The sequence below is a fragment of the Rana temporaria genome, chromosome 4 (assembly GCF_905171775.1).
Source record: "Rana temporaria chromosome 4, aRanTem1.1, whole genome shotgun sequence".
In the NCBI taxonomy this organism is placed as follows: Eukaryota; Metazoa; Chordata; class Amphibia; order Anura; family Ranidae; genus Rana; species Rana temporaria.
Window position 1 is genome coordinate 445,906,350 of NC_053492.1, and position 24,247 is coordinate 445,930,596.

The window sequence follows — 24,247 nt, forward strand, 5'->3', positions numbered from 1 at the left end:
AAAATATATCACCTATCGGGTCTGCATGCATCTCCCAAATGAACTTGGAAATCGACTACCTGAAGACCCTACCAAGACATTTACTAATATTCCTTCTATGTGACACAGGTGCAGTGTCTGAATTGATATTGAACAATAAACGTAATAAAAGATAAAAATAATAATAATGTCAACAGAAGTCCAGTGAAATAATTTTTCCAAACCACAACGGGTTTACAGTACAAAAAATTCTTTAAGAAAAGTTCAAAAGTTTTCCGTGACTTTTGTGCTCATTAACCAATATGGTCCGTGCCATATGGGCCATACGTTGCATTTGCACTTTTAGGTTTAAATAACCACAGGATATTATTTCATTAAAATAGGAGCACTAATTAAATATGTGTTGAACGAAAATATATATTATATTCTTTACCTTATCATGCACCTGGGGATAAGTTAGGGGTTCACTTTCCAGGTGACAAATACCCTTCCTGCTTGCATACTCACCCGGTTCGAGAGACCCAGTGTGGAAGATCGCTCTTCGGGTGAAGGGCAGCACCTTTATAAATCACTTTTCAAAGGGGTCCCCGTCGGGATCACTTTAAGAGAGGCAGCAGCCCAAACCGAAGCTCAAACCTAATGGAGAACAACCAAACATATGCATCCGATTTTGCACTCTCCAGTTTTAGCAAATCAACCCCTAAAACTTGTCGGCTGGGAGAGCATGTTATGGCTGCCATCAAAACAGAGGTACAGGAGATATCTTCTGATGAAAACCCCTGTTTCTATGACTTTCATAGGTAAGATTGGCCCTCATTTTGGGGATACATCCATTAATGTAGTGTCTTTGAGGGCAGGAAAAACAAAGAACTCCCTCCTGCAGTCATGGAACCCCTGACAGTCAACAATGCCACATCTTCACCCACAGTTTCAGTACAGCTCGGTCAAGAAAACCCCCTAGTCTGGGGGGTCTACATACAAACTTCTGGCCATATATTTTCATACATCTCAAGTCTCCCACAAGGTGCGGGAGTCTCACGCATTTCTGCGGCAGCTCCCGCACACCCTCAAGCGCCATCGCGATCCCCCGTGAATGCATGGTGCGGCTGGGAACAGCTGTGAACACTGATATCCCTAGTATAAATTTTTAGCTGACAGTCGCTGGAGGTCGGAGTTCACAGCTGTTCCCCGCCGCACCGAGCATTCCCAGCCGTTTCTTCCTGTGTGCTTCTCCCCCAGCCTCCTCTGTGTCCTTCTCCGCCCCCCCCCGCCGGCACCGTGTTCTCCTCTGCCCCTCCTCATCCACCGCAGCCGGCTCCCTTCCTCTCCCGAAGGGCTGCGGGGGAACTGTCAAGAATTGGACACAGTGAGCGAGATCATTCCTGCGACAACTGAGCAGAAGCGCCATCTCCCTAAAATGAGTTTGCCACCTCCCTGAAATTTATTTTTGCAGGTTGGGATGTCTATTTTTTTAGAAAACGAAGGATAAACTAAGTGGTCATCCTAGGTTTATATATTCTCTTTCAACACATGTGCATCACAGTAGAGGCTGAGTGGTTCCTAATATTGTCTACCCTAGTTTGAGTGTCACAGGATGGGAAAATCAAGACAAATGGAGGTACAGAAACTATTAACATTTAAAAATACACTGTTACGCAAGGCAAAGTACATTTCCGACTATCCAATGCATTTTTCCCATAACCTCCCAACAGAAAAAACAGAAGTATAAAAAAGCACAAGGTTAGTTGTACTTTTGCCACCCGTTACAATACGTTTCAATACAGTGTTTCAGCTCTTTGTAATACTGTTCCTCAGTCAGTGTCCTTGAGTGGCTGCTTACTGGACATTCAGTGAAGCCTCTTCTGCTTGAAGTGCCTGGAATTCTAATCAGCGGGATAGCTGAACCACTGTGACACTTTCTGTAGAATGCCGTGTCTTTTGTCAGAACACAAAGGAGTATTCTGAGTCTCTGTGCCACTAATCAGTTTACGATGCCTATCTCACTATATTCTGCTGAGGCGGCTTTTTTTCAACTTTTTCATTCCCACAGATTGCGGTTATTTGTGTTTCATTTACTTTCTGGGGTTTCTGCTGTCATATTCATAAAATCAGACAGCGCTTGCCAAGTCTGACAGCTCTGTTAATTCTTGCTGCACCAATATGAACCTCGGAGCTCTAAAGAAACACATGTTATTTTTTATGTAGCAATGGATAGAGGCAGTGCAAAGGAGACTGTACAGATCACAAACAAAATGAGTTGTAAATGAAGACTATAAAGATTACATTAAAAGAGATTCATAGTACTTTTAAATGCTTTATGTGTTTCGCTAAATTATTAATGAGCCTTTACTATGCATTTTAAAAACAATAAAACCCCAAAAACGTGCATACAGTCATAAGAGAATGCTCACCCTTTGCAAAAGCTTAAAGTGATACAAAACTCCTAATTCACTCCTTGGCCATCTCTCACCTCGACTACTGCAACTCATTGCTTACCTTTACATAGACCAGGCATATTCAATTAGCGGACCTCCAGCTGTTGCCAAACTACAAGTCCCATGAGGCATAGCGAGACTCTGACATCATCAAGCATGACACCCAGAGGCAGAGGCATGATGGGACTTGTAGTTTGGCAACAGCTGGAGGTCCGCTAGTTGCATATCCCTGACATAGACTATCCCCCCTTCAGTCTATTATGAATGCTGTTGCCAGACTCATCCACCTTACCAACCACTCAGTGTCTGCTACCCCTCTCTGCCAATCCCTCTACTGGCTTCTGCTCACCCAAAAAAATAATGTAAAAATTCTAATAACTTACAAAGCCATTCACAACACGGCCCCCAGCTACATCACTAACCTAGTCTCAAAATATCAACCTAATCGTTCCCTTCATTCCTCCCAAGACCTCCTGCTCTCTCGTTCCCTCATCACCTCATCCCATGCTCTCAAAGACTTTTCCAAAGCCTCTCCCATCCTATAAAACTCCCTACCTCAATCTGTCCGACTATCTCTTTCTCTGCTTGCTTTTAGACGATCCCTGAAAACCCTCCTCTTCAGAGAAGCCTATTCTGCCTTCACCTAATAATTGCTTTTACTTTCTCCATAAGACCATCCCCCAAAGTTATTACCTTTTGCATCCTTTTGACCCTCCCTCTTAGATTGTAAGCTATAACGAGCAGGGCCCTCTCATTCCTCCTGTATTGTTATTGTGCTGTCCGCCCTTATGTTGTAAAGCACTGTTCAAACTGTTGGCGCTATATAAATCCTGTATGATAATAATATTTATTACTAATAATAATACCACAAACATTTTTGTTGGGTTAAGTGTATCTCCTGCTAAAGTGATTTTATCCAAATTCAGTAAAGCAGAATCTTTACAAAATTATAACTGTGCATTTTATTTTAGTATCTGATCATGTTTGCCTTACACCTTGACACGCTTAACGGGATGACCGGGGAAAGAACTGGCAGGCGTTTGGTAAAGAATTCAAAAGACAGCCAGTTACCTTCAGCTTGGCCAAGTGGTTCTCATCCAAGCTGACATATTAGTTTCCCAAATACCCTTTAACACAGATGCTGTAAAATATCTCTTATCACCCCGACATGCTAATGTATAACCGTCCAATAAATCTGCCACGTTAAATGTTAAATCTAGAACTCCTCCGAAACAATATCTGTATGTGAAACGGTCACACAAAACCCTATTATAAGTTTAAAATAAAAACAAAAAAATGTTTCAAATGCATCTCAAGGCTTTTATAGTGGCAGTGTCACAAAACAAGTACAGACACTTCCATTGCTCACCTCCGAAAGAAAGCCATTTCCCTGGCTGTGTCTAACAAAGTAATTGTAAAGTCTCGATTTTTTTTTACTCTAAAAATAACAAACATGTTATTACTTACCTGCTCTGTGCAGTTGGTTTTCACACAGGGCAGCCAGATCCTCCTCTTCTCTAGTCCCTCTTCGGCCCTCCTGGACCCTCCCTCCTGCTGTGTGCCCCCACAGCAAGCAGCTTGCTATGGGGGCACCCGAGCCAAGCCTCAGCTCCCTGTGTCCAGTCAGACACGGAGCCCCGGTTGGGCCCCAGCCCATCTCTCTCCTGCTTGGCTAACTGACTTTGATTGACAGCAACAGGAGCCAATGGCACCACTGCTGTGTCTCAGCCAATCTGGAGAGTCCTGGACGGCCGAGGCACTCATGAATTATGCTGGAGAGAGATGGGGCTCAGGTAAGTATTAGGGGGGCTGCTGCACACAGGTTTTTTATCCTAATGCATATGCATCAAGATAAAAAACCTACCGACTTTACAACCACTTTAAAGTGATTGTCAGAAGAGAAGTATGAAGGGTGCCTTAGTTGTGTCTGACGTTAGTATGTTTCAGTCACAATACTGGAACACATATGTTGTAAATAAGTATTCATAAAGTGACAGAACTACTTATTTTTATACTTGTTGTGGGTCAGTTACCCTGACGTTGCTGAAGTCAAAGCAATAGAATGACAGCTAAGGAAATAGTATTCTCAAAGGAGTGATGGCAGATTCCAGAAATCTCTCATGACAACGTCACAAAGTAAAGGATCCCCGAATTATACTTACCTAGGTGGATGCTGCATTGGTCCGATGCTGCATCTGTCCTGGCGCCTATGCACTGAGAAATTAGTGGTCAAACATCGCCGATCACGCGGTTCTGACAGCTCCTCATGCAGAAAGCTGCTGTCACAAAGCATCTCTCCGCTCTGGCCCCCTTCTCGCTCACTGGAGCGCTGAGCTGTGGAGGGGGCAGGGAGCAGCCGGCTCAGGCTCTCAGTGGCTTGCTGAGAGGTTGAGCGGTGTGTCAGTCCAGGCACCTGATGGATCTAGACTCCTATTGTCGGGATGACCTGGTGCCTGGACTGAGTTCTGCGAGGTCAGCAGAGAGCAGACTTCAGTCCGCTCTCTGCTGAAAATGGGTCACAGGAGTGCACAACAAACTGCACTGCTGTGATCCACAGAAGTATAGCCAAATGAGCTTTGGCTATACTTCACCTTTAATTATTTTTACAAAGTCTGGCTGAAAAAAGAATCAAGTCCAACCAATAGATAATAGACCACCTACTTACTTCCATACAGTTGATCCAGAGGAAGGAAAACAAAAAACACAAACACACCTTTAACCACTTAACCCCCGGAAAAAGTTTTAGCATTTACAAACTATGGGATATTTTACTTTAATAATTTTTCTTACTAGTAATTGCGGCGATCAGCGACTTACAGTGGGACTGCGATATTGCGGCAGACAAATCGGAAACTGACTAACACTTTTTGGGGGACAGTGACACAAATACAGTGATCAGTGCTAAAAAAAATATGCACTGTATAATGACACTGGCAGGGAAGGGGTCAACATCAGGGGTGTTCAAAGGGTTAAATATGTTCCTAGAGAAAGCTTGCTAACTGTGGGGGAGGTGCTTTGACTGGGGGAAGGTAAAGATCCATGTTCCTGCTTAGCAGAAACACAGGATCAGTACATTCCCCTCTCACAGTGTGTCTTGTTTACATAGGCAGAAAACCATTCTACCTGTCTCCCGAACGATTGGTGGGTCCTGATGGACATCACGTCCACTGGACCCACTGAGTGACTCCTTCTGTGTCCAATCACAGTGGCAGCAGGTCGCCGGCGGCGCAGGCACACTCCAGACCCGGAAGTGTCAGATCACATACTAGGTATGTGATCTGACCCAGAGCAGCGCCCCTGCTGCAGTATGTGTGCATGGGGTGGTCCGCATGCAGTTAAAACATGATTTTTCGAGTCAGAGCAAGCATGCTATAGATCAAAGGTCTCTGAAACTTTCCAATTAAAGGACCAGTTTATTTTTCTTCAGACTTTAAGAGGTCCACACTATGGCCAGTGGAAGCGGAAAATGCCCCTTCATTGGATTTAGTGGGAGGAAAAATGCACCACTATTGGTATCAGTGGGAGGAATGGTGCCCTTGTGTCCGATAATTGGTGTCCGTGGCAGAAATAGGGCCCGGTCATTGGTGTCCGTGGAAGGAATGGTGCCCCCATCATCTCTGGTGTCATTGGGAAGAATGGTTCCCCAACATTGGTGTCAGTGGATGAAATGATGCCGCAAGGGTTGGAAAAGGGCCAACGTTACCCCGCAGGTTGCAGCTTGGAGACCACTGCTATAGATGAATGCCAACTCATCTTCATACTTGTTCTGTTACACTGATTCAGAAAACACTGAAGCCAACAATTCATCCAAACAGGGTTCTCAAAAGGAGTCATTGGCCTACAGGCCCTTCAGTTCCTTGTTCCTAATTTTCTTCTCATGCTCTTGTCTCTCTGGAGCTTCTTGCTTATTTTATTATCTGCTGTAGGTCATTCATAGTGAATTGGCAGTTGGACACAGCCCGTTTGGGTTGTAGCTTACTTCAACTGCCAGTTGCCATATCTTGACTTTTGCTACTGGGAATGATTTGATGACATTTTGTTCTGATGTCCTAATTATAAACACTTATTGATATGCCTTCAATAAATGATCAATGGGCATACCATTTCTACACATTTATTTTTTGCATTCAATAAAACAAAAAAAAAAATTAGCTCCCCTGCCTTGATTGCACTGTCCATACAGTGTAAGTCCCATTTTTTCCACCTGCTAGGGTTAAAGCCCCATTTTTATCAAACTGGAATTCCAGTAAAATTCTAATTAAGCCTAAACCTACTTCCACCCGCATTCAAAGCCAATTCTATCTGCCCTGTAAAAGAAAAGAGAACTATACTTGCCTGTTGTGAAGTCGCTACAGTCCAGTCACATGATCGGGTCCCAGCGTTACCCATGGGCTTACTACAAGGCATCCATTGTCAGCTGTTCCTCCTCTACGCTGAAGCCGGTGCTGGGATGGATGCACCGATCATGTAACTGGACCGGCTTCAGAATAGGTGAGTAATAGACATCTTTTCTTTTACAGGGTGGATAGAATAGGCTTAGAATGGGGGTGAGGCTTCGATATTGGATTATTCAACAACCTGGGACAATTTCAAGGTGAAGAAATTCAGGCCTATAGAGTAGTATGTGGACACCGCACCCAGGATGCAGTGTTTCTCCAAAATATTTTTTGAGGATTTAAAAGAGAAGTATGGCCAAATTAGTTTTGGCCATACTTCTCTTGCTTATTACAGGAATGCACTTACTTTTGCTCTCCTATGACTTAGAGTCAGCTTATGGCAGGCCAATGCCGCTATCAGCTGACATCACAGAATCACTCCAGGCTCTAAAAAAATCCCGACTATAGTGTCAGGATCCACCCAGCTGCCTGACAGCTGGCTCCATGTGCAGATGAGGGCTAAAGTCAGTTGCATCCACCCCCTCTCTAGATTGGCGCTCCAGTGAGCACTGATGGGGCAGAGCAGAGGGCAGTGACTGGCAGTCCCTGCTCTCCGCTTCAAGCAGACCAAGAAGCAATCAGCTGAGCAATCAGCGGTCACATGATCGCTCAGTTCTAGGTCTTAAAGCGGATGTGGGACAGCTGCAGCATCTTATCAAGGCTGCAGCATAGAAGTGACTTTGTATGCTTATATTTTTTATATAACCCCAAACTTTAATTTGGTAGTTTCAGACACCATTTGGCAATTCCCCATCAGATACATACAGTCATCAGTAATAGTTTATATCAGCCATTCTCAACCAGGGTTCCTCCAGAGGTTGATAGGGTTTCCTTGAGATGTGGCTGATTGATCTTCCATTTGATGGTGTCTAGATAGTTCCAAGGCAACAGACACTTGGAAAGCCAGCAGCATGACACCTAAGATCTTTTTAGCGGTCCATAAGGGTGGCAATATTCCTACTGATAACCAAGTGGAACTTTTCCTATTGACCCTGATGAATCAGTTTTATTAAGGGTTCTCCAAGCCCTGACAAATATTTTAAGGGTTCCTCTGCAGTAAAAAGGTCGAGAAAATCTGGTTTATATACTAAAAACGATAAGACAGGTTCACTTTAAAATAGAATTCCATATTGGAAACATAACATTTTTGTGTGTTTGAAATTTAAGCAATAAACTACAGCAAGATGCAAATCTAGAAGTTTTCCAGGAGGGGGGTAAGGTTTTCCATTCCCATTTTTTTTTAGAAAACATAAAAATGCTCACTAGATCTAGTAATATAAGTTACACGTCTCATGAAATGGCAGCGATCACTATGTCTCTGTAGATGAGCTTCTGGCACTTTTCATTTTCGAGTGACCTTTATGGACCTGGGTTGCATAAACTTATTTTATGATACATCAGCTTTTACATGAAGGAAAGCAAACAATATGTCTTTAGAAAGCTTTATTAAAATGCAACATCTGCTAGAGTCATTACTTCTCCATCTTTGACAATATCCTAGCAGCAGAGCTCTGTATGGTATTTGAAGTAAACCTTTCCATGTATAAATTCATAACAGTGATAAAAGGTGGCAAAAATAAAGTGCATAAACATACCTTTCTTCCCATTTGATTGCCATGGGACCCTGAAAACAAGGGGCACTCTGACACACAATTACTGACAGAGTGTGTGGGTAAGCCTGCCCATCATGTGCAAGGACCACTAGCGAGGCAGAAAAAGCAGAGAGTAGCAGACCATCCATCAAATTTCCTGCTCCAAGTCGATATTTGCATACCCACTTTGTGATTCGCCATTTTCTGGGCTTAATGTAGGACGAAAGGACGAAACACGTTTGAGGAGTTTTCTACAGGTGAAGAACAGGAGCTGAAGCCATCTTTTACCCATCAAATTCACATTTATGCAAAAGGGAGTATGGTGTCTGTTCAAATTGTTGCTATTTTGAAGAAGCCTTGTTTTGTTTGAGATTATAAGAGAAGTTCATTTAACCAGTTCCCGACCTCCTCATGTACATTTACGTCGGCAGAATGGCACGGACAGGCACATCCACGTACCTGTACGTCCTCTGCTAGACGTGGGTGGGGGGTCCGATCGGGACCCCCCCCCCGGTACATGCGGAGGTCGGGTCCGCTCGGAGAGCGATCCGGGACGACGGCGCGGCTATTTGTTTTTAGCCGCTCCGTCGCGATCGCTCCCCGGAGCTGAAGAACGAGGAGAGCCGTGTGTAAACACGGCTTCCCCGTGCTTCACTGTGGCGGCGCATCGATCGAGTGATCCCTTTTATAGGGAAGACTCGATCGATGGTGTCAGTCTTACAGCCACACCCCCCTACACTAGTAAACACACACTAGGTGATCCCTAAATGTTACAGCGCCCCCTGTGTTTAACTCCCAAACTGCAACTGTCATTTTCACAATAAACAATGCAATTTAAATGCATTTTTTGCTGTGAAAATGACAATGGTCCCAAAAATGTGTCAAAATTGTCCGAAGTGTCCGCCATAATGTCGCAGTCACGAAAAAAATCGCTGATCGCCGCCATTACTAGTAAAAAAAAATAAAAAAAATAAAAATGCAAAAAAACTATCCCCTATTTTGTAAACGCTATAAATTTTGCGCAAACCAACCGATAAACGATTATTGCGATTTTTTTTACCAAAAATAGGTAGAAGAATACGTATCGGCCTAAACTGAGGAAAAAAATAATTTTTATATATGTTTTTGGGGGATATTTATTACAGCAAAAAGTAAAAAGTATTGCATTTTTTTTTTTAAATTGTCGCTCTATTTTTGTTTATAGCGCAAAAAATAAAAACCGCAGAGGTGATCAAATACCACCAAAAGAAAGCTCTATTTGTGGGGAAAAAAGGACGCCAATTTTGTTTGGGAGCCACGTCGCACGACCGCGCAATTGTCTGTTAAAGCGACGCAGTCCCGAACTGTAAAAACCCCTTGGGTCTTTAGCCAGCATATTGGTCCGGGGCTTAAGTGGTTAAATAACATTTTTATGGTTAATGTACACAAAAATGTTACCAAAGTTATAAAGGTTAAGAGAAAAGCAATATACTTACCTAGGTGGCTAAAGTATCGATCTGGTGCTGCATTTGTCCCCCGCCAGCTCTAAGACTGAGAACCAAGCGCTCAAACACCTCCAATCGCTCAGTTCTCAGAGATCCTGGTGACTGGCTCTCTGCTCTACCCCCTCCCCACGCTCAGGCTGTGGAGGGGCGGTAGTGGGTGGTTCAGGCCCTCAGCGGCTTGCTGAGCTGAGTCGGGTGCTGGTCCAGGCACGTCGGGATCTTTCCCGAGACTTGACCGGCTCTGCAATGTCAGCCGACAGCGGGCTTTAACCTGCTGAAAACAGGTCACGGGAGAGTAGAACAAGCTTTGGCTGCTAAGTCTGCTAAGCTTTCTAAATCTAAAAAACTAACAATTTTCACTATACCAAAATGCCACTTATAGAGCCGCTCAAGGTGCTCTGGTAGATCAGATGTCTCACAGAAATATTAGGGTGCAGGCCGATTTATACTTTATCCAGAAAGCAGGGAAGAATGAGGGGATAAGACACATCAGATACCACTAGCTCAACAGGTGACAAGAAATGTGAACGGCATCAGGCTTGTACCAATGTTTAAAATTCACTATCTACATCTCTATGGAGTTGAGAATGAAGTGGTTGTAAACCTCAGACATAAAATATGACCAAAGCACATCCTTATATACTGTGTACTTGTCTACATCCAAAGCACTGAGTGTGATTTATCTCTTCTGCCTCGTTCCTCTATTATCTGCAGTCGCTTTGCAACAACTCTTTCTGACTCCAAGAGATAACTGGTGACAGGGGAGTCAAACTCCAGCACACAGCCTGTGATTGACAGCCACGGCTGTGCATGTTCCCTCTGTACAATGAGGAAAGGGATGTGTTCCATCACTCCAATCAGGGCTCAGAGCTTTCCTCACTGAGCTCTGTATTGTCAGATTTCAGATCCTCACCCCCTGATTTTTTTTTTTTTTTAGAGAGAGAGATTTTGTGTAAAATGTGCAATTTGGAAAACTGTATAGAAAAGTAAAGCTGTATCAATTAAACGCTTCATGCCATTGGCTCCCGCTGCTGTCAAAGTCAATGAAAAAATAAAGGGGGTGGGGGTGGGGGCGCGGCTCGGTGTCTAAATGGGCAAATGTGGCTCGGCTACCCCCATAGAAATCTGCTTGCTGTGGGGGCACTCTACAGGAGGGAGAGGCCAGTAGCATTAGCAAGGGCCCAGAGAAAAGAAGGATCCAGGCTGTTCTGTGAAACACCACAACACAGAGCAGGTAAGTATAACTTTTGTTATTTTGAACAAAAAAATGTTTTTACAATCGCTTTAAGAAAAAAAGAGAAAAAAAAAAAACAATCTGAGCTCTGAAAGTTAAGCGGTACACCATATACGCAGCCCAACTATTGGCAGATTAGTTCCAAAATTACCCTAAATAGAAAAAAAAAAAATATATATATATATATATATATATATATTTATATTTCATATCACGCTCCCAATATAAATTAAACACAAGGCACAATCTAGTTCCGTGCCACAAGTATTATAAAGTAGAGCTGGGCGATTTTTTTCTGATGGACACCACCACGCCTGTCCTAAGGAGCTCTGGGGCTGGTAAAAGGCCGCGGACTAGGCTGAAGCCGCGGCAACGACCAAAAAAAATCCTGACCGCAGCTCGCCGCGATGCTGGGAAAAGGCCGTGGCTTCAGCCTAGTCCACGGCGTCCGGCCTCGCAGCCTTTTCCCAGGATCGCGGCGGGCAGGATTTTTTAGACGAGGCTTCGGCCTAGTGTGCAGAGCGCCGGTCCTATGGAAAAAAAAAATCTAAAAAATAGATTTTACCTCCCAACTCGATTCAAATAAATTTTTTCCCCAGCCCTATTATAAAGTCTGTGCACCACCAGATGTCTCCAGTCAAGTGAAAGTGAATTTTTCTTAGTAAACGTGACAATAATTATAGTGCCTTCTTCCACCCTGAAAGGCAAACAATCTACTCACCGGACAGATATGACACCCATTACAGGAAGTCATGTAAGGCATAGGTAACAAAAGATGTATCCTCCAAGGAGAAGTGGCCTACAACTTTGTACCAGCCAACAAAGGTAATATATGCCAAGGAGAAAAGAGACAGCTCCTCGTAGTGCAGTTTAAAACTTTAATTTTGCTAAAAAAACAAGTATCACTAAGAGCCTATTCACACAGGGGCAACATGACTTCCAGCACGACTTTGGGAGGCAACTTGGACACGACTTGAGTATAAATCATCAGGCAACTTACAAGGCAACTTCAAATCGCCTCCAGGACAGGAGGCTTTCCAGTGGCCAATCAAACAACAATCAGCTCTGTGGGAGGGAGGGGTTTACCTGAGAAATGTATGCTCTCTTTCTGTATTGTTGCTTCAGTTAAGACAGTGACCCGACTTCTGAGGCGACTTCCATTGAAATCAATGAGTACAAGTTGCCTAAAAGTCGCCTAGAAGTCAGATTAAAGTAGTACAGGAACCTTTTTTGAAGTCGGAGCGACTGCAGTAGTGTGCAATAAGACGGCTCTATTCACTTACATTGATTTTCTCATGCAGCGCGACTTGAAGCGACTAGGGGCGACGTGAAGTCGGATCCAAAGTCGTCCCTGTGTGAATGGGCTCTAACAGTTCAGTAAGATGTAAAAAGTCCATACAATCAAGCAGGCATGCCGATCGCACTCCAGAAAGATGGCGGAAGTGACGTGTCACGCACTACCCAAGTGTGTGGTCAGGTAGTGCGTGACACGTCACTTCCGCCATCTTATTTGTGTTTTAGACCCTATATGGGTCTTGCTTCGAGCTGCTCTTTTTTATTTATTTCACTTTGCAATAGTATTTATGCACAATTGATCCAGAGTGCGCTGGTTTAAGGTATATACAGTGGGGATCGAAAGTTTGGGCACCCCAGGTAAAAATTTGTATTAATGTGCATAACAAAACCAAGGAAAGATGGAAAAATCTCCAAAAGGCATCAAATTACAGATTAGGCATTCTTATATGTCAAAAAGAGTTAGATTTTATTTCCATCATTTACACTTTCAAAATGACAGAAAACAAAAAAAAAGGTGTATGCTCATAGCAGATTTTACGTTTCAAAACACTAATCTGTGCTAATTTGGAGAAAGGTTCTGGAAAACAAATCTTACTAATTGTCTATATAACCTACATATTTAAGGCATAAAGCTGAATTATTACAGTTCTTCTCAATGCCAAGACTGTTATTTTATATTACGACAGCACAACTGTTAAAAATGTTAGAACACCAGAATAAAGCCATTATTTCTCCTTTATGAAGCAAGCTCCACAATATAAGAACACGTGGGAGTTTTGTTTCTTCCCTTGACAGAAATTACAAGGGGAAAAAAAAAAAATCCCATTAATTCAGGGTACAGACTGTCAGTGCCTCCCCTTGGCACATGGTGTATTTTTCTGGAGAGAAGGGGGGGAAGAGGATCAGAGGGTACCATGGCACCAGGTCTAATCTGTCCAAAGACGTGACAGTGGAAAAGCAATAACTCACGGCTTAAGGTCTTGGGAGCATAAAGATTTTTTATGTGCAACAGATGTTGGAAGTGTACGAAGGTGAGCAGTACCGCTAGTCAAACATGCTGAGCCCTGATCCCTGAACACTCCCAGAGTCAGACTGTTTGCTAAACTCGGCTGCATTCTGCTAACTAGGAAACTGCACTGTTTTGTTTTTTTTGTTAGTCTTACTGTGGGTGAGGCCTACAATTTTTTTTTTTTTTTTTAACACTTTGCTGTTTTTCACTTTGGTAGTTGGTTTGCTGTCAATTCAAAGTATCAGGTCCGGTGTGACTATGCTATCCCACATATTTAGTGACAGTAAGCTGCTATCCTTTCCTGACCTACAAGCTAAATTCAACTTACCCGCCACTATGCTCTACTCGTACCTGCGCAGGGGGATGCAGGAGAGTGGGCACTGTCGTCCACTCCGGTATTCCATGTACTGCACTCCAGCACTATAACTAAGGGAATCATATCCCAATGCAACCAAATATACTCGCAAGACACCTGTGGGCTTACCTGTGGAAGAGGGACCTCGGCCAACATACGGGAGACCAGTGGGAGGAAGCCCTGCAATCCATAACCACATGCTCTCTGAATGTGGTACAAAAAGTTTCCCAACTGTATATAACACTAAGGCCTCGTACACATGACCAGACATGTCCGATGAAAACGGTCCGCGGACCGTTTTCATCGGACATGTCTGCTGGGATCATTTGGTCTGATGTGTGTACACACCATCAGACCAAATTCCCCGCGGACAGAATACGCGGTGACGTGGCGGCACCAGGAAGTTCAATGCTTCCACGCATGCGTCGAATCACTTTGACGCATGCGTGGGATTTCAGGGCCAGCGGACATGTCCGATGAGTCGTACTGACCATCGGACATGTCCGACGGACAGGCTTCCAGCGGACAAGTTTCTTAGCATGCCAAGAAACTTTTGTCTGCTGGAAACCTGTCCGCTAGGCCGGAAAACTGTCCGGTAGGCCCTACACACGGTCGGACATGTCCGCGGAAACTGGTCCAACGGACATGTTCGGTCGTGTGTACAAGGCCCAAGAGTACTCTACACCCCGGCAAAACTTGTGCTGTTGTTGTCGGCAGCACGATGGGGATCTCATCCATCTCTCATCCGCCCTATTTTCAGACGATAATTTGTCAGCCGATATATCGGTGCTTTCCTAAAAATTGCTTGTTTTTGCTTTGAAGTCAATGGGACGCGATTTTGCATTGAAGTCACTGGGACACGAAGTCAATAGAACACAGCATGCCATTATTGGCACTCTTTTTTTTTAAACAGATAACCCTATTTTCGGACATTATTTACAGTGCATCCCTAAAAACCCGCTTGATTTTACATTGCAGTGAATAAGGGACATTTTTGCTTTGCAGTCAATAGGACACAATTTTGCAATGAAGTCAATGGGACTCAATTTTGCATTGCAGTCAATAGGGGTTGTTTTTGCATTGCAGTCAACAAGGGGCATTTTTGCAGTGAAGTCAGTGGTGCGCAGCAAGCCATTATCTGCACCCTTTTTTTTTTTTCTATCAGCAAAATTCTGATAACCCTATTTTCGGCCGATCATTTTTGCCGGCTGATATATCGATGCATTACTAGATTACTAGATTTCACCTTCAACACAATCAGTATTGATAGGGAATCTCTCTCACAGCGCTATTGTGTTCTGCCAGCAAGAGAGCTCTCCCGGCATGCAAAACACTATGATTCCTGCTAGCGGCTATATCTGCCAGCAGTAATCGCATATAAAAAAAAAATCTGACAGGCTGATTGTACCCAAGTCGATTGATGGATCAACTTGGCTATAACCAGCCTGCCCATAGATGGTTCCATTCTCAGGCGATTTGGCAGGGACCGGCCGAGATTCAAACCATCTATGGCCAGTTTAGGTGACTGAAAGTACTAAAGCAGAAGATTCAGCAAGACAGTCAGACAACCAGCAACGCAAAGGCCAGTAATGGCAGCCTCCATACTTCACTTATAACAGTTTCCTTTAAGGAAAGTGACAAGCCTAGAGAAAGAACTTGGATAAAAATGCTCAAACCTTTTGGACATACAGGCCCAGATTCTCAAAAGAGATACGACGGCGCATCTCCTGATACGCCGTCGTATCTATACGACTGATTCTTAGAATCAGTTATGCATAGATATCCCTTAGATCCGACAGGCGTAAGTCTCTTACGCCGTTGGATCTTAACTGCAATTTTTTTTTTTTGCCCGCTAGGTGGCGCTTCCGTCGATTTCCCTGTCGAGTATGCAAATTAGCTAGATATGATTTCCCGAACGTACACGCGGCCGACGCAGTAAAGTTACGACGTTTACGTTAGGCTTTTCCCGGCGTAAATGTTGCCCCTGGGTCTATGAGGCGCAGCCAATGTTAAGTATGGCCATCGTTCCCGCGTCAAAATTTTTAAAAATTACGTTGTTTGCGTAAGTCGTCCGTGAATGGTGCTGGACGTAATTTACGTCAACGTCAAAACCAATGATGTCCTTGCAATGTCATTTAGAGCAATGCACGCTGGGATATTTTAGGGCCGGCGCATACGCAGTTGGTTCGGCTCGGGGACGCGCTTCATTTAAATGAAACACGCCCCCTACCCGCCGAATTAGAATTCCGCCGGGTGATTTACGCTACGCCGCCGCAACTTTACAGGCAAGTGTTTTGTGAATAAAGAACTTGCCTGAAAAACTTGCGGCGGCGTAACGTAAATCAGATACATTACGCCCACCCATTATTACACCGATCTACGAGAATCTGCCCAACAGTATCTGCAAATACACAATTTTATCCAAAACAACAAACATAAGGATCTAATGTCAAGATCCCTCACAAACTTCGAACAACTATGCTATGGCCAATAACCAATACAAAGGGCAACCTATCTTATAATTGGATCTCTCAGCCAACCTCCGACTCACCAGATAAATTGAAAAAAATCTGGCAAGATGAGCTCCAAATCCAAATTTCAGATGAACATTGGGAAAAAGCCTCGGTCTTTACCCACAAGTGTTCTCTGAGTACTAGAATCCAAGAAGAATTGTATAAAATACACTCAAGAGTACACCGCCCCAGCTAAAAATAAAAAGTTGGTCTCCTCAAGAGTCGGACGTCTGCTGGAGATGCAACAAAAGTAAAGGAAACTTTCTACTTATCTGGTGGTCCTGCAAGCAGATCCAAACATTCTGGAATCAGATCAAAACATGGATAATACACATTACCGACACGCAACTCAAACTTGATATAGCCTGCTGTCTTCTATATGGGAACAATTTCAATGGCAGAAAGTATAAAACTCTTTGTCATGTCACCTTCTAAATACAGCCAAAGCACTAATACCACCATTACGGAAAACAAGAGAAACACCATCTGTAAAAGACGGGCTCCTAAACGTCAACTCTATTTACCAGATGGAAGTAACATTCGCCATTAAAAAGAGAAAAATATGGAGGCTTTGGAACACATTCACACTATCTGAACCCTACAAGAATCTAATAGAGGCTTAGAAGTACATTTTAAGCCACCAAATAATAGACTAAACCCAATATGAAAACTTTATCCAAACATATAATGTCACTTGAAGTATGTCTGTCAGAAAAGTATTATTGCTCCTCTTCTCGGGTTACCATTACTAGAGGTCGACCCATATAATCGGACAATATTTGGCCATATCGGCAGATAATTATCCAAATTAGGCCGATATTGAACACTGACTGCACCATGCCCACGTTCCTCCTCCCTTCTCCACGCTCTGTTGGCAGAGCAGTGCCACGGTGTGTGAAACAGACATGTAACAGAATGGATAGAGAGAGAGAGGAGCGGTCAAAATTAAGCATTGATGTCAGGGATGGGTGGGACCCAGGGTGGGCAGGACCAAGCAGCTATCCAACACCAGCCAATGGGATAGGATCTATGCCGGCCACTACATGTATGTGGTCCCACCTCTTTTTTAAACAGCCCAATTATTGGCTGGTGTTGAATAGCTGCTGGGTCCCGCCCACCCCCGACATCACCGCTGAATTTGACAGCTCTCTCTCTCTCTGCATTCAGTTACATGTCAGTTTCACTATCGGCTCAGTGTGAAACCTACCAGTGCCATCTGTCAGTCAGTGCCATCCAGTGCCACCTGCCAGTGCCAATCAACGCACCTGTCAATCAGTGCCACCTGCCAGTGCCATCAGTGCCTGCCAGTGCCATCTGCCAATCAGTTCCAACCAGTGCCACCTTCCAGTGCCAATCAGTGCCACCTGCCAGAGCCAACCAGTGCAATCTGTACTGAGGACATCAAGTGTGTGGTAAAGTGACAGAAGCAAGCAGGGGGGACTGGGAGGGGATGAATTTATGAGATGAGGGGCGGGGGGGAATCGGCCTAAAACATGGACCGCAAAAAACGGCATCATACATCAGCCATTGGCCGCCCCAATTTCTAAATATCGGCATCAGCCAGAGAAAAACCCATACTGGTCGACCTCTAACCATTACCACTTTTTTTTTTTTTCAATTACCATAAAAACTCTCCCAGTCCATATTTCACGTAGATCTTCCCTAGCATAATGTTACAAATTCTCAATTAATTCGCCAACCACGTTTACTTTTTCTGGATTTTTGTATGATTGAAATACGCAAATTTTGAACACCATTATAGCCGGTATTATACATATCATTGTTTATACCAATTTTTTGATATAAATGTAGAATTGAAATGTTAAGTTCACATTTATAAAATAAACCTTTGAGAAAAAAAGCAAAGTAAAGTAAAGCCAAATGAAGCGGATGCAGCAACGTGCTATAGCCCACATCGCTGAAGTATAATGAATGATTGAGAAGACTCAGCCAAGCGATTCACTAAAATGAACGGCTTATAAACGATCTTCTGACATGCAACAATAGATAACGTGCAGTTTTCATTCCAACACAACTTATCAACATCTGATTTGTTTTAGGTTTATAGCCACATATTTATCAACGGAAACAAGAATCACTGAAACCTTTACTGTAAGGGCTCAGCATGCTTATTAAGGAATTATATGTGGAGAAAATCAAAGATACACTATATTACCAAAAGTATTAGGACACCTGCCTTTACACGCACATGAACTTTCATGGCATCCCAGTCTTAGTCCGTAGGATTCAATATTGGGTTGGCCCACCCTCTGCAGCTATAACAGCTTCAACTTTTCTGGGAAGGCTGTCCACAAAATTTTAAGAGTGTGTCTATGGGAAAGTTTGACCATTCTTCCAGAAGTGCATTGTGGCTCACAGTCTCTGCTCTAGTTCATCCCAAAGGTGTTCTATCGGGTTGAGATCAGGACTCAGTGCAGGCCAGTCAAGTTCCTTCACCCCAAACTCGCTCATCCATGTCTTTTATGAACCTTGCTTTGTGCACTGGTCCAAATCATTTGGTGGAGGGGGGAATTATGATGTGGGGTTGTTTTTCAGGGGTTGAGATTGGCCCTTTAGTTCCAGTGAAGGGAACTCTTAAGGCGTCAGCATACCAAGACATTTTGGACAATTTCATGCTCCCAAATTTGTGGGAATAGTTTGGGGATGGCCCTTTCCTGTTCCAACATGACTGCAGACCAGTGCACAAAGCAAGGTCCATAAAGACATGGATGACCAAGTTTGGGGTGGGGGAACTTGACTGGCTTGCACCCAGATAGAACACCTTTGGGATGAACTAGAGCAGAGACTGCGAGCCAGGCTTTCTCGTTTACCTCACAAATGCACTTTTAGAAGAACGGTCAAACTTTCCCATAGACACACTCCTAAACCTTGTGTACAACCTTCCCAGAAGGGATGAATTGGAGTGGAGACTGCGAGCCAGGACTTTGCGTCCAACATCAGTGCCTGACCTCACAAATGTGCTTCTGGAAGAATGGTCAAATATTACTGTAGACACGCTCCTAAACCTTGTGGACAGCCTTCCCAGAAGAGTTGACACTCTTAAGCCTCGGACACTCGGATTTTCCGCAGACAAAGCCTCTGACTTTTGTCCGAAGGGCGTTGGCCAGACATGTGTCTTGCATACAAACAGCACACAATTGTCGGCCAACAAGCACGAACGTAGTTACGTACTATGTGGTTTTTCAGCTCTTTAGCGCCACCCTTTGGGGACCTGCTGCTAATGTTGTGTTTGGTGAGCATTGTTTCTGAGCATGCGTGTTTGTACTTTGGACTTTTGTCCGGACTTGTGTATACACAATCGAAAAATCCCACAACAGGCCGTTGTCCACGGAAAATTTTAAAGCCTGCCATCCAACATTTGTCCGCGGAAAATCCGAGAATTGTCCGATGGAAAGAACAAACGGTTGGACACACAATTTCCGTCGGAAAAGTCGATCGTGTGTACGAGGCTTAAGACTAGGATGCCATTAAAGTTCATGTAAAGGCAGGCGTCCCAATACTTTTGGTAATATAGTGTTTATACGATTCATGTGAATTAATTATGGCAAATAACACTTCTCTGTTTAATATCATGTTCAATCAAAAAGTTGCTTCAATCTACTGGAAAAAGATTTGCTTGTGTTTAATTTCCTTCCTTTTTCTTATAAGCATAGTAAATAAAAAAAATGTTGCTTACGGCCCAGATTGGAGAGGTAAATCCAAGGATTGCAGCTTGTGTTCCTTCTCCTACATAAGGAATGACATTTTCCCCAAGGCGAGTATCCCGGAAAATAGCTCTTAAAATATTTAAAGCGTGGACCTAAGAGGATACAAAAATAAATGGTTATGGTAGTAATAAGTTACCCCGTGTTCTCAAATCAGTCCTTAGGGGACACCAATAGTACATGTTTTCCAAGTATGAAATCCAACTGACAATTAGGAGAATTGCATGGGTGCCACTGCTGACCTTCTCCTGAAAAGGACTTGGCAGTTCATTTTGGTCCCGTGAGATCAACACTTTTTTTTTAAATGGTGTTGTCATTTCACGGACCGCAAGCTTGTTTCAGACCAATGTTACTAAAGCTAGAGAATCGGCATGGCATTAATGCAGCAGGAATTTTTAGAGGGAGAGATCAGCAATGGCAGTTCCATGCTTCTCCAATGACTTTGATTACTTCAATTGGAAATGTTGCATATTTTTAAAACTCAACCATGCAATACAGAACCACATGCTCAGCCAGGGCTGGACTGGGACAAAAATTTGGCCCTGGACTTCATCCAGACTGGCCCACTTTGACAGGTCTCTCCCACAGCGGCCGGACAACTCCCGCACCTCCCTGGCCACCCAAGCCCCCTCTCCCCCTTCACTAGCCAACTAGCCGTTTTACTTTATTAGAGTAGAACGGCTGGTACTGGTACTCTTATAGGCAGTACCAGTGGGGAAGCTAGACATTATTTCTCCCGGGGCAAAGAATCAGTTTGGTGCCCCCCCCTTATGGGACAAGATTAGACAGTAGTGAGAAACTTCCAGGCCGCTGTCACTGAAGCTGGCCCACTGAGCCATCGGCCCACTGGGAAACTCCCTGTAGTCCCAATGGCCAGTCCATCCCTGTGTTCAGCTTCCAAGATTTACAGAAAATCACCAATCTTTCCTTTTTCTGGTAATAAGAAGTTAAAATAAGTTAGGGGAGGGGTCTGTGTCATGAAGCAGATCCAGGACGGATACATGGCACTCATTTTATTTCCACTGACACATGTCAGGTTCAGTGGTACGGATACGATCAAAGAATGATTTCGAGCAGCCTTGTGTAATATGTCTCTAGTGTTTAGTAATTCCTACAGTACATTCACAGTCTCCTCTGACAATCTCTTGGATTATGTCCAGTCTCTGACTAAGGTCTGGGTTACATTGGGTACGATTTGGTACGATTTGAGATGCAATTTGACATGTCAAATCGCATCTCAAATCGGCGGCATTTGCCGGCAATGGCACCGTCCTAACCGGTGCAACGCCGCATCTGCGGCGCTGCAGCGATTTCAAAAAGTAGTTCCTGTACAGATGTCTCTGAAATCGCGGCCGAAATCGGGACTGCCAGTGGGAGTGAAATTGTGCGAGTTCAGCTGAACTTGCACGACTTCACTCCCGCAGCCCAGTGTGAACCTGGGCTAACTCTTGTATCATGTTTTCATTCTCTGACCATCTCTTGTATCGTGTCCACAATCTCTGATCATCTCCTGTATCATGTCCACAATCTCTGACCATCTCTTGTATCATGTCCACAGTCTCTGACCATCTCTTGTATCATATCCACAATCTCTGACTCTCTCCTATATCATGTCCATAATGTCTGACCATCTCCTGTATTATATTTAAAATCTCTGACCATCTCTTGTATCATGTCCACAATCTCTGACCATCTCATATTATGTCCACAGTCTCAGACTATCTCTTGTATCATGTATGCATTCGCTGACCATCTCTTGTATCATGTCCACAATATCTGACCAGAACCTTCGTCAACAAACAGCATCATGAAGGCCAAGGAACACACCAGACAGGTCAGGTATAAAGTTGTGGAAAAGTTTAAAGCAAGGTTAGGTTATAAAAAAAATATCCCAAGCTTGAACATCTCACAGAGCACTGTTCAATCCATCATCCGAAAATGGAAAGAGTATGACACAACTACAAACCTACCAAGACATGGCCGTCCACCTAAACTGACAGATCGGGGAAGGAGAGCATTAATCAGAGAAGCGGCCAAGAAGCCCATGGTAACTCTGGAGGTTCTGCAGAGATCCACAGCTCAGGTGGGAGAACCTGTCCACGGGACAACTGTAAGTCGTGCACTCCACAAATCTGGTCTTTATGGAAGCGTGGCAAGAAGAAATCCATTGTTGAAAGAAACCATAAGAAGTCCTGTTTGAAGTTTTCGAGAAGTCATGTGGAGGACACAGCAAACATGTGGCAGAAGGTGCTCTGGTCAGATGAGACCAAAATTTTACTTTTTGTGTGGCAGAAAACTAACACTGCACATCACCCTGAACACACCATCCCCACTGTGAAACATGGTGGAGGCAGCATCATGCTGCGGGGATGCTTTTGCTCAGCAGGAACAGGGAAGCTGGTCAGAGTTGATGGGGAAGATGGATGGAGCCAAATACAGGGCAATCTTAGAAGAAAACCTGTTGAAGTCTGCAAAAGACTTAAAAAATGGGTTGGAGGTTCACCTTCCAACAGGACAACAACCCTAAACATACAGCCAGAGCTACAATGGAATGGTTTCGATCAAATCATATTCATGTGTTAAAATGGCCCAAAGTCCAGACCTAAATCAAATTGAGAATCTGTGGCAAAACTTGAAAAAAGCTGTTCACAGACGCTCTCCATCCAATCTGACAGAGCTTGAGCTATTTTGAAAATTAGAAATGGACAAAAATGTCCCTCTCTAGATGTGCAAAGCTGGTAGAGACATCCCCAAAAAGACTTGCAGCTGTAATCACAGCGAAAGGAGGTTCTACAAAATATTGACTCCCACCCCACACTTTTCACAGATTTATTTGTAAAAAAAAAAAAAAAAAAAAAAATGGAAAACCATTTATGATTTTCCTTCCACTTCACAATTATGTGCCACTTTGTGTTGGTCTATCACATAAAATCCCAATAAAATACATTTACCTTTTTGGTTGTAACATGACAAAATGTGTACAATTTCAAGGAGTATGAATACTTCAAGGTACTGTATGCTTTGCACAGTGCTGTCAGCCTAACCAAAGTTGAGGAGACATATTTGTAATTAATATAATTGAGACCCTGAAGTTATAATTTAAAGAAACACATTACGTTTCCCTCTAGACATCTGAAGAAGAATTAATATGCTAAAGATATAAGTAAGAACAAATAAATGCTCCGCGTAAAGGCAAGGAACCTTGCATAATCAGCAACTGTTTTTGGTTAAAAGCACATATGCGCATCTTTTCCTGCTTAAATCATAGCTTGGATCCCAGCCATATAGCTTGTTAATAAATAATAGCTCACCTTCAACTCATAATCTATTACTGCCTTATTAGAGCAACCTCATCATTATCTAACATACCACTTCACCTGCGAGCATAAAATATACATTCATTTTATTAACATAAATCAGTCTTGCATCCCAAAAGTGCTGTCAGACACATTAAAAGTCAAACCAAAGTGCCTCGGGTGGTTCTGGGAATTCTCCCGGGCTTTTTTGTTAAAAAAAAAAAGAGAGAAAAAAAAATAAAACATGTGACAGATATTTATCTAGATCTTAAACAAGTCTCAATAGAGGATTGTGCCGCCAAAAAAAAAGAAAAAAAAAAGGAAAAAAAAATAAAAGAAAAAAAAGGAGGACTGGAAAAAAATATAACAGATGTAGAAGTAACTGATCAAACATGCTCAGAGCATACATACACAAGAGTATACACATCACAAAGCTTTGGAATCTCAGTGATAAAAGTCTGAAATATATTTTAGCTTTGGCTGTGGTCCACACAAAGGGAGATCTTGCTTCAAGATGCTTGTATAGATTAGCATGATAATGAGTCTGTGCGTTCCATTTTGCAGCGTATAGGGACAGTCAAATGGAATTACAAATTGCTTTTATATAAAAGAGCAATAAATGACAATAATTAAGTTTAAACTTTCCAAAGTTTGCCTAAACTGAAGTTAAAGTAGAACTATAGGAAAACATTTTTTTTCCCTCTTTGGACAGAAGTAAGGGACGTTTATAGCCCATTGCAGAGATTTTCATTTACTTCCAGTCCCATAGCCAAACAGGTAGTAAGAATAAATCCCTGCAAATTAAAGCGGTGGTTCACCCTCAAATTTAACTTCATAGCAATCATGTCTGCAGCCTTAGTACATGCCTCTAGCGTTTTCATTTCTTTCCCTAT

The 24,247-nt window shown here is 43.3% G+C and overlaps 1 protein-coding gene across 3 annotated transcripts in view; it reads right to left on the minus strand.

Annotated features, from left to right (window-relative positions):
- THADA (THADA armadillo repeat containing) overlaps positions 1–24,247 on the minus strand; it is a 779,727-nt gene that overhangs the window by 509,414 nt on the left and 246,066 nt on the right. For all 3 annotated transcript variants that reach the window (XM_040351533.1, XM_040351532.1, XM_040351531.1), the window contains exon 25: positions 20,031–20,153. In XM_040351533.1, the coding sequence (XP_040207467.1) occupies positions 20,031–20,153 (123 nt within the window). The remainder of the gene's footprint in view (positions 1–20,030; positions 20,154–24,247) is intronic.